Source organism: Triticum urartu, chromosome 5, assembly GCF_003073215.2.
Source record: "Triticum urartu cultivar G1812 chromosome 5, Tu2.1, whole genome shotgun sequence".
Taxonomy (NCBI): Eukaryota; Viridiplantae; Streptophyta; class Magnoliopsida; order Poales; family Poaceae; genus Triticum; species Triticum urartu.
Genome location: NC_053026.1, coordinates 619,527,841 through 619,538,488, shown reverse-complemented (window position 1 = coordinate 619,538,488; position 10,648 = coordinate 619,527,841). Strand labels below are relative to the sequence as shown.

Here is a 10,648-nt window from a genome sequence, read left to right as displayed (position 1 = left end):
CGGATTAATGCTCGAGTCCACGGGTCGTCGCCGGTCCTTTGATCTTGTCGTCGTCGATGCATGCTTGCCGTGAGTGGTTTCCGCCTTGTTTCGCGCCTTGGCTCGTCGTACATATGCGTCATATCCTGAGGTTTTGATTTAGTTAGTACTAGTAGCGAGTACGGTCTAGTACTACTAATATGATGTACGCTAGCTTATTCAATTTAGGTGCCGAATAACATGATGTATCGAGGCAGGTTTCGACCCACTCCACTTGATACTACCACCACGAGGGCAAGTTGGCGAGTGGGCATTAGGTATACCCACTTGATCACGGATGCAGTTATTCATATACCACGAGCTTGCGTTACCTGATGTACGTGCCCTCTATAAAAGGTGAGGCCAACGTGCTGCTCATCACATCCATTGCTACTTCTCCAAACATCAGCAACCACCACCTAGAGCTACCGCGACCTAGCGAGCATGGCGCAGCTCGTCATGACGGCCACCCTCCTGCCCAAGCTGGCCAGCCTGCTCTCGCCGGAGTACAGCCTCCACCGGGCAGCCAGGGGCGAGATCATGTTCCTCAAAGTCGAGATGGAGAGCATGCAGGCGGCCCTCGTCAAGGTCTCGCAGGCGCCAATCGACCAGCCGCCGGACGTCCAGGTCAAGCTCTGGGCCAAGGAGGTGCGGGACCTGTCGCACGATCTCGAGGACAGCGTCGACAAGTTCATGGTGCGTATACGCACCGACGGGCTAGACAAGTCGCACACCTTCATGGGCTTCATCGATAGGAGCCTCAACCTCTTGACGAAAGCCAAGATCCGCCACACGATACTCACCGATGTCAGGGACATCAAGAGCCGCGTCAAGGAGGTCAGTAAACGGCGTGAGACATACAAGGTCGACACAGTTCCTGCTAGGCCAACCACCACAACCACCGATAGCCTTCGCCAATTAGCCTTATACAAAAAGGCTACTGAGCTCATTGGCACCGAAGAGAAGAGCAATGAGCTGGTGGAGATGTTGAGAAAGGGCGATGAGGCGTCGGCCAAGCAACTCAAGATGGTCTCCGTCGTCGGTTTCGGAGGATTGGGCAAGACAACTCTTGCAAATGCGGTGTATCAGAAGCTTAAAGGGGATTTTGATTGTGGAGCTTTTGTCTCGGTGTCTTTTACTCCTAATATTGAGAAGATCTTGAAGAGCTTACTCCATCAACTTGACAAGAACTGGTATCATAATATCAACGAGTCAAACTGGGGAGAAGCAGAACTCATTACTGAAATCAGAGAATACCTTCGGAACAAGAGGTATGTGTTTATCATGCTCCTTGGATTTTTTATATGTTCTTCGTGAGTTCTAATTACCTCCTTAAATTGATGTTTGTGGTTAAAACGTAAGCTAGTATCCTAACCAACATTTCCTCGGTTACTTACAACTAATTGTGAGCATGTTCCTCGTAAGGCTAGATGTTTAAGAAATCAAATAAACAGCACGGGTAGTTAAGACTAATGGCCTATATGTAATCATGGTCGTTTGTATCATTGGCCGCAATATTATTCGTATTAGTCTTTCAGGCCAAACCGATATGAGCCTACTAACGTCTATTTTGAACCTTTGTGTGTGCTAGGCTAACTGTAACAAACATTGTGAGAACATAATTTACATAACTATGTACTTCTTATTTTTGCTAAAACCATTAGTATTGATTTAACAATTGTATTATATTGTTCTTTAAACACTTTTAGATAATTCTTTTCTAGTTCATCCATTTCCTGCCCCTGTGATCATCTTTTTTTTAATATAATATCATATCCATAACTCCAAAGCAAGTAATCTTTGTACACTAATTCTTGTAGAATTATAATATAAAAAGTAACCTAACTGTTTGAATTTCTACATTGTATTTAATGAATGCTTTCAGAAAGAGAAAATTTAAATTCCCTAAATATTGTGAAATCTTCAAAATTGAAAAATGTAGGCATAATTTATAATATTGTCATGTATTTTCGAATTTTAGGGACAAGTCTCGCTCAAGTCTAGGCTAGAATTGAATACATGTGCTTCTGTTTCTCAACACTTAACATAATTCATTGATTTTATTCTGGTATGTCATGATGTGTTATTAAATTTTACCAAGTGGATCTTAGATGTGTCAAGATGAAAAAAACGGTTCAATAGGTAAATGTAGGAGAATGAGCTACTTAGATTGTAAAAGACTAAATTAAAGTTTAAAATGGGTTATCTATAGCACGTCAGCAACAAAATTACAGGGTAAAATTAGTCACTTGGAACAAGGCTCTTATTGCGTGCCTTGCTAGCCTGACACTTCTAAACCGCACGAATAAAAAAGAATACACTCCGTGTCCATAGTACATTGATATTTTTCTCTTCTGTGGTGAAAGCCATCTGTGAACAAATTTTTGATTCATATAGGTGGTACCGTCACTAAAGTCCTAATTGCACCCTTTTGTATTAACATGTTTTGCTTAAAATATCTCAATGGTGTTCAAATAACGAGAACATATAAAAATACAACCACTAATATATATGATCATTTGGTATTTTCTCATAGGTACATCATTGTTATAGACGACATATGGGATAAATCAGCCTGGAAAAATATTAGATGTGCTTTGATTGAGAATGAGTGTGGAAGTAGAGTAATCACCACAACCCGCATTCTAGATGTTGCCAAAGAAGATGGTGATGTTTATGAGATGAAACCTCTTTCTATTACGGACTCAAAAATATTATTCTACCAAATAATATTTGGAAAGGAATATGAAAGCCCTCATAAACAGTTGATCGAAGTATCAGAGAAAATTTTAATGAAATGTGGTGGAGTACCATTAGCTATCATTACGATATCCAGCTTGTTGGCAGAAAAACATGACAGTGCACACTGGTCCAAAGTGTACCGGTCAATGGGCACCGGGCTGGAAAATAATCCAGATGTGAATGGCATGAGAAGGATATTATATGTTAGCTACTATGATCTGCCTGCTCCTCTCAAGATTTGCTTATTATATCTAAGTTTGTATCCAGAGGATTGCATATTCAAGAGAAAATATTTAATATGGAAGTGGGTGGGTGAAGGTTTTATTCAGCCAAAACAAGGGGAGAGCTTGTATGAAGTAGGAGAGCAATATTTCGATGAACTTATTAACAAAAGCTTGATCCAGACAATGAATAGTAAATGGTATGGTGGTTTTGGTTTTTCAAAAAAGAAGGCAAGTCATTGTCGTGTACATGACATGGTTCTTGATCTCATCACTTGTTTGTCACAAGAAGAGAATTTTATGACAACATTAGGTGGTCATCAGTATGAGTCTTTGCCAGTAAAGGTCCGCCGACTATCCCTCCATACCAGCAAGCAAGAAGATGCCAAGGTGCTCTCTACAATGAACATGTCCCATGTGAGGTCACTTACAGTGTTCAAAAAATCATTTTCTTTGTTGCCACCACTTTCAAGCTTTCCACTCTTAAGTGCATTGGATTTAACCAACTGTAAGCAGGTGGATGATCACCACTCTATGCTTATATGCAGTATGTTTCACCTGAGGTACTTGTGGCTATATGGAACCTATATCACCGAGATCCCAAGAGAGATTGCAAATCTTCAACTTTTGCAGGTATTGGACATAGGCGAGACTGAAATAGAGGAGTTGCCATCAACTTTTGAACAGTTGTGTCATCTGGTGTACCTGCGTGTTAATAGTTGGATAAGAGTACCATATGGCTCTAAGAATCTGAAATCTCTACAAGAGTTGAAATCGGTGATTGTCATGTCTCCATCTGTCCTGATTGATCTGTCTGGGCTGACCGAGCTAAGGTGCCTTGATATGAAAGTCATTGAATGGAACAAGAGTTTTGAGGAGCCCTTCCGTCGCTGTCTATCTGGCCTCATCAATCTCCAAAGCTTAAAAGTAAATGGTTGTCATATCACCGAGGATCCTGAATGTGGAAATTTATTACTACCAGGACCTCAACAGCTTCGTCGCTTCATTGCACCATATTGCAGGGCTTCTTCGGTTCCAAGATGGATGTCCTCACTCTCCTGTCTTTCATACATTGTAATCATGTTGAACACACTGGGCGAGGAGGACCTTCATGTCCTTGGTTGCTTACCATCCCTCCGTCATCTCAACATGGATGTGTGCAGACACACACCACGACAGAGACAAGCATGGCCAGTCATCGGTGCTACTGGCTATCCGTTCAGGTGTCTAACAGAGTTGAGGTACGTTCAACACGCGGAGGTGGTTTTTGCACCGGGAGCCATGCAGAAGCTCCAGATTCTCGAGCTGCATCTCGGAACGCCGGATACCTTGCATCAGTCTGGGTATTTCGATTTGGGCTTGGAGAACCTCTCTTCGCTTCAACAGATAACTATCATGTTGAGTTTTTCTAAGGATCGGATGGGGGAGATGGAGGCTGCGGAGGCGACGCTTCGTAAAGCTCTCGACATGAATCCCAACAAGCCCACGCTGAATAAGGTAACTCAAACTACTACTGGACATCGAATTTTTTGAACTACTACTTAATTTGATCGAACTCTAATTTTTTTTAAAAGAGCTCTAGTTAATTACCTTATGGTTAACTACTAATTGCTTTGAAAAATTTCAATGTAATACTGTTTTACATTCCATATACATCAACTTATAGTTCATGTAAGTACATACACTGGCAGTTTAGGTTGAAGCATGGCACAGCTAAGTCAGTTGATTACTACAGTATAATGTTATTTCTCTACCATTTCGCTTTATTAGGTCACCGGTTGATTACTCATCCTTAAAATACCTTGTCTTTTTTTCCTTCAGTGGTAGTGTCCCTTTGCATAGCGTTGTCGATTCATTTCGAGCTACAACTATCACCGAGGTGTGCAATTTTGGATTTGGCATCGCGCGCAAAGTGTTGCCATTGTTGCTTGAAAGGGTCGTGGTGACGTAGTCAGATCTCCTGGCGATGGTCGTGCGAAGCTGGGTGGTGGCGGTGGTGGTCCGTTGCTGCTCACGGGGGCGTAGTGCTGGTTATTTCCTGGGATTTGATATGTTTGATGTTTTCACCTGTAATAAGTAGTGACCTTGAGCTTTTATCCAATGCTAGCAGGTTTTTGCCCCGTAGGGAATGTTCGAATTTGGGCATCTCTAGCGGGTTTCCTGCTAGTGCACCAACTCGTTTTTCGCCGGCTCGGATTGAAACTGGTGTCGGCGGATCCAGACCGAACCCAGCGCCCTGCGGGGCGCCTGGGGCGCCGGCACAAGAGAAAGGTCGCGTGGGTCCGCCCTTTCGGCGAGTCAAGCGTCTCTTCCCGCTGTTTCATTCCGCTTTTCTCCCACTTCTCTCCCATTCTCTTCATTCCTCCCGCCAATCTTCCGACCGCCTTCGCCGCCATGCCACCGAAGAAGTACGTCGCCCCCCGCGTCGCGGCAACCGCGACCGCCCCCGTCGCCCAGCCGAAGCAGAGGAAGCCGAGGGCACCGCCATCCAAGCCACCGAGCATGACGAACGTCGAATGGAGGGTGGAAGTTCAGCGACGAGAGGCGGTCATCGCCGACCAGCAGAACCGGGCGATCGCCAAGAAGGCCCGTGACAAAGCAGCGCGGGCGGCGGCGGCGGCTTAGGCGGACCAAGCCGAGGCCGACACGACTCGCGCGGGGATGAGGAACCCACCCGGCAACCACGCCCAGTACGCGCTCTGGGGCCAGCAAGGCGTTGGTTCTCCGTCGCCGCAGCCATGGGGATGAACGCCCTCACCGGGCTACGCCGACGAGGATGCGCACGGTGGGTTCAACCCCAACGTCACCTTCCCCATGGACACCCGGCCCAGCGGACGCCCACGCCCGCTTTCACCGGCGTGCAGTACCCTCCATACAACTACTCGCCGCCCGCCTACGCGTCCTCCCCGACGCCCCCTCTCCGCTGTGGCGCGCTGCCCTTCTCGCACCTCGGCGACACCTACGAGACCGAGACCGACATGGATGACATCATCGCGACAGGCTCGGCCGCGGCCGCCGCGTCTCCCGGGTTCGCCACCCCGGACAACACCGTGGATCTGAGCAGCGGCATGGAAGACGAGCTCGACTACGTCTACGGCGAGGAGGAGCAGGAGGAGCAGGAGGAGGAGGAGGAGGAGCCAGCGACTGTTCCGGCGAGGAGGAGCAAGAAGAAGAAGCGGGCGGCCAGGTCCGGCGAGCCGCGCATCAAGTGGGCGTCCAAGGAGGAGGAATGCCTCGCCGAAGCATGGAAAGTCGTCTGCCTCGACCCGACCACCGGCACAAACCAGAGCATCGAGACGTACTGGGAGCGCATCAAGGCCGAGTTCGACGAGCGCCAGCTCATCGACCCCTACTTCAAAGGCGTCTACATGCAGCGCGGGTCGAAGGCGATGGCAAACCATTGGGGGCGTATCCAGGGGGCGTGCAACAAATGGCATGGGATCGCCGAGGAGGTCGCGGCTCGCCCGGAGAGCGGCGCCAGCGTTGAGGATCAGGTATGCCACGCCGGTCTTCCGCCTCTCCTCGCCGTGTGCGCCCGCCAACTGTTTGTTCCTCCGCGCATTTGCTGCGCATGTTCGCCTTGTATCGGCAGGGCAACAACGACGCCGAATTCAAGTACCTCTACGTCTACAAGCGCATAGACATGTGCGAGAAGTGGGTGGAAGTTCGGCACACCCTCGACAAGGCCAAGGAGACCTGTAAGCCGGACGCGCCGACTGTGGACGCGTCAGAAGGGCAGCCGGACGGCAACAAAGGTGCCAAGAAGGGGAAACACGCCGACGCGGCCACGCTCTCGAGTGCAGGAGTCCATCGAGCACTGCCTCGCCGACGCGCAAGCCCGGGCTGTCCTTCGTGAAGAGAAGACTGAGGCGCGGTGGTCGGCGTTGATGTCAAGCAGCGCCATCAAGCTCGACCTACTCCGGACCAACGTCACCATGAAGAAGAGAAACACCGACCTGGCTTTCTTGCTGGGCGGAGCGGACATACTTCAGAGCACCGACGAGGCGGTCAAGGCGTGGTACTTGATGGAGCGGGGCCTCATCCTGAACCAGCTTCCATCGACGACGACGCCCACGCCAAGCCCGACTGATGATGAGGCCGCCGAGAACACCCGCAGCACAGAAGCCACGCCGACGCCGTCCAGCGCAGAGACCCCGCCAAGCCCGCGCACGCCGACGCCGCCGACGCCGGAGGCCGACCTCGCCGTCTGATGCGCACACGCGTCCTTTCTGTTTGTTGTACGCCAAACTTGTGACCGCGTGATCGCCGGATTTGTGGCGTCTATTTTATGAGCGGGAATGATCTATGTTTGAATTTGCCACGGCTGGGGGGCGGCGCCTGGGGGGCGTGGCTGGGAGCTAGGTCACCCCTAGGGGCCAACCTAGCGCCGATTCGCCCCAGGCCGCTCTTTTTCTGCGCCCTGAGGGGCTGAACGGTTGGAGATGCTCTAAGTGTGCAATCAGACAAACATCGGAATATTTCATAGCAAGCAACCATCGGCTTCAAGGTAATGTGACTGGCAGTCTGGCACCATCTTAGTAGTAAGTGGTGTGGGACTGTGAGTGCCATGTACACCGATCGGATGAATTCCTTTTGCAGATAGGGTGCTCAATTTGCCCACTATAATACCGAGAGTTGATTTTCGCTATCCGGCTCCATGGAGCCTGAAATTTTCAAAAAATCAACTACTTAAATTTCATAAAAATCTGAGAATAAATACACATATACTTATAGATGTATATTACATGTGCATAAATTTCATCACAAAATACGTTTTGATGTGAACTGTGCAAAAAAAAATCATTTGTATAATATACTCCATGTAGCTCGAGCTCCATTAGCAATTTCATAAGCTGTTGGAAATTGATCAGGCTCGGCAGAGGTAGAAGAGGTGGTAATCATGGTATCATGTGATGATGCATGTGGGGTCAATGGATGACGGTCGTTAGCAGAAGATGTTGTTGTCTGGAGTTGAATGTACACTGACGCCATTTTTTGTTCCCAACAGTGCATCCTATTTTGACGAGGCCACATCAGGTAATGCCACGCTAGCTAGCATTCAGCTGCTGCTGTCTGCTCCTCTGTTTCTTCAGTTCAGAGTTCTCCACGGTTCCCACTGCGATGTACTCAAGAAAAAACATAGCGCGCTATAAAAAATGGGTCCGCCCCTTAAATTATGCTATTAGCAAAACATTTGTACACTAATTTATTTAACAAGACAATTCTCTACACATTATAACATGCTATTAACGGTGCTATAGCGCGCTATTTTTCTTTCAATGGATGTACTCCCTCCGTCTCAAATGCTTGTCTTAGATTTGTGAGGTAATACCATGGAAACCAATATCCCTCTAACTGGAACGACCAAGGAAAATACGACGCGCGCGCACATCGTACTCACCCAATGTTCACGTTTGAAAAAATGCTGGCATGGCATGCTCCGTCAGAGTCAGACCAACAGGCAACAGCCATGTTCCAGTTATATCTGATTACGCGCAAGTACTCTGACTGGTGTGTGTGATCGAGCTGCGTGTCAATCGCAAGCTTGTGAGACAGAGACAACGGAAGATGTGATGGATGTATCTGTGACATGCAACCTGCAGAAGATAAGATTCCTAGCTACGTACTTAGCTAGACAGGCACCAAATCAGGTCAAGACGTCTGCATTATTAGCTGGGGAGATCTTGACAAGTGTTGACAGCGAGCTTATGTAGCCTAACTGTGACATACCAACTGCCAAGTCCTCTCCCGTTATGATCTGCAGGTGGGTACGTAGGATAGCCTTGGGCAGTTAAGGATGCTGTGAGCAAAGCTCAGTTCCTGCTCTATTTTTTATTTTCCTTTGTATTTGGTCTCTGACCTTCTCTATGTACTTGGCCGTTCTTCTTCAATGGAGTCATGCAGTCATCCTGCTGTCTTTAGCCACAATGGGAGTAACTTTAGCAGTAACTTCAAGTCCAACTCAACAAATTTATGTATGTGGCAATGAGTTAATGAAGAGAGAGGTAGTTGTAGTAACTTAGCTAGTTACTGTAACACCACATGTCCCAATGCAGTATGAGTCTATAACCTAATAAATGAAGCTTTGCATGACACCACACCTATATTACTACTCACTATGAAGGCAGTAACATAGTCTAGAAATATGTATGTGTTACTAGTGTATGTTACTTGGACAAGATGAGGAGCGGGCAGATTCTGCCTAGCTTTGCCAATCGATCGAGCATGCTGACGAGATCCCAGAGCTACGCTATGCCGGCAGGAATGATGCACACATCTCTCTAGAGATCGACCGTTGCAGTTGCAGACGATGACCTCTCGCTGATCCTGAGTTTCTGATCCCATGACGGGACACCCATGGCATCCACCACGCACAACCAAAATTTTGGAGCAAACTGACCCTCACACAAGCATATCAAGAGCGGGTAGGTAGTTTTGGGCCCAAGCTGTTGAGCATGGAACATGAGGACGAGAGTCCTTGGCAAAGCAAGTAGCATGCATGAGGATCCCAACATGTGAAAGTATTCCGCAGGATCGAACATTTCACTTGCAACTAGTGCTATCACATAGAGCTGTGTCCTCCTTTGGTCCACAAATAATTCTGATTTGTTTCTCTCTTTATTCCTCCTGCGTTCTTCTTTTCCAAGATCTATATCTTTCGCTTTATGATCAACTTTTCGTTGCCTATGTAAGCAGACTGCAGATTGGATTGGATAACAAAGAAAATGAGATCATGCATAAACCTTTCTCCGAGAAACAAGATGCGTGTGGACCGTTGAGAAGCGGATACTCCAGAAGAAGTGCATAACACGGATATAAATACTTCGCCGACTTTTGCATGCCAAGACACCTTCTGGCCAAAGGTAATCCAACTCGTTGGGAAGATAATCTAGCTGAATAGACACCACCGCCAAGAAGAGGCATTATATATAGTGGACCGTGAGATGCTCCTTTACGGTGCTTGATTACCCAAGATATGTTGTTTTCGAGAATGATTACCTAGGATATATGACCCTTGTCTTCCTTGTGTTCGGCCTTAAGTGAAGTTGCGCATGCACGTAGTTTTCATGACCTAACCTTGCCTCAAATGCTATTCCACGGCCGGATCGGTCATCAGTGAGCTTATAGCTTTATCACGATTCTTGTTTAAGCAAACATTGGGGGAGGGTAGGCTCCCCACCTGAATGTACATTACTTTGAAAGAATGTTAGGTTTACAATTACGGATGGCTTATTTGGCGTGAGGACAGGTAATCTTGACACTGGGTGATAGCTATCTTATGCTTAATTCAATTTCGGACCTTGTGCCATAAGTAGCAAGGGGGAGGGGGTCATCTACCAGTTCACATGAATGATTTGACATTGTTTGCAAGTTAAGTTAATAAATCCTATGGTGTTGTAAAAAATTATTGAACACTTCCGTCGTTGTCATCTTTTCACATGTTTTGCATGGGCAAGCCGTCTTCATAACTTTTGGCTTCTCGCCATTTAGTAGAGACTCCCACATTTTACAAAAATTGGCCTCAGGAGTCAAGAGAACGATGCTCCATTACGCTTGCAGATTTTGGTAGTGCGGTTCTCTTATGTTGGTCGATATGGTTGTGTAGAAATGTCGTCTTTGCTACCTATTTTTAATTAGCATGCATGAATAGGCTAAAATTGTGCACT

At 47.2% G+C, this 10,648-nt stretch overlaps 1 protein-coding gene across 4 annotated transcripts; it reads left to right on the top strand.

Annotated features, from left to right (window-relative positions):
- Positions 1 to 413: 413 nt before the first annotated feature.
- Positions 414 to 8,212, top strand: LOC125511319 (disease resistance protein PIK6-NP-like). Of its 4 annotated transcripts, none has more exons than XM_048676662.1 (3): positions 414 to 1,289; positions 2,555 to 4,478; positions 7,990 to 8,212. In XM_048676662.1, exons 1-3 carry the CDS (start codon positions 463 to 465, stop codon positions 8,002 to 8,004), a joined length of 2,766 nt encoding a protein of 921 aa, XP_048532619.1. In that variant the 5' UTR covers positions 414 to 462; the 3' UTR covers positions 8,005 to 8,212. The 4 variants fall into 4 exon arrangements, with proteins under 4 accessions (XP_048532619.1, XP_048532618.1, XP_048532620.1 ...); XM_048676661.1 differs by having other exon boundaries at positions 7,853 to 8,212; XM_048676663.1 differs by lacking the exon at positions 7,990 to 8,212 and adding an exon at positions 4,803 to 5,070.
- Positions 8,213 to 10,648: the final 2,436 nt, after the last annotated feature.

Bases quoted from the DNA above. Each gene is read 5' to 3' on its own strand.
- LOC125511319 (XM_048676660.1), top strand. From the start codon at position 463: ATGGCGCAGCTCGTCATGACGGCCACCCTCCTGCCCAAGCTGGCCAGC. The intron at 1,290-2,554 runs GTATGTGTTTAT...ATTTTCTCATAG, and splicing joins GAATACCTTCGGAACAAGAG to GTACATCATTGTTATAGACG.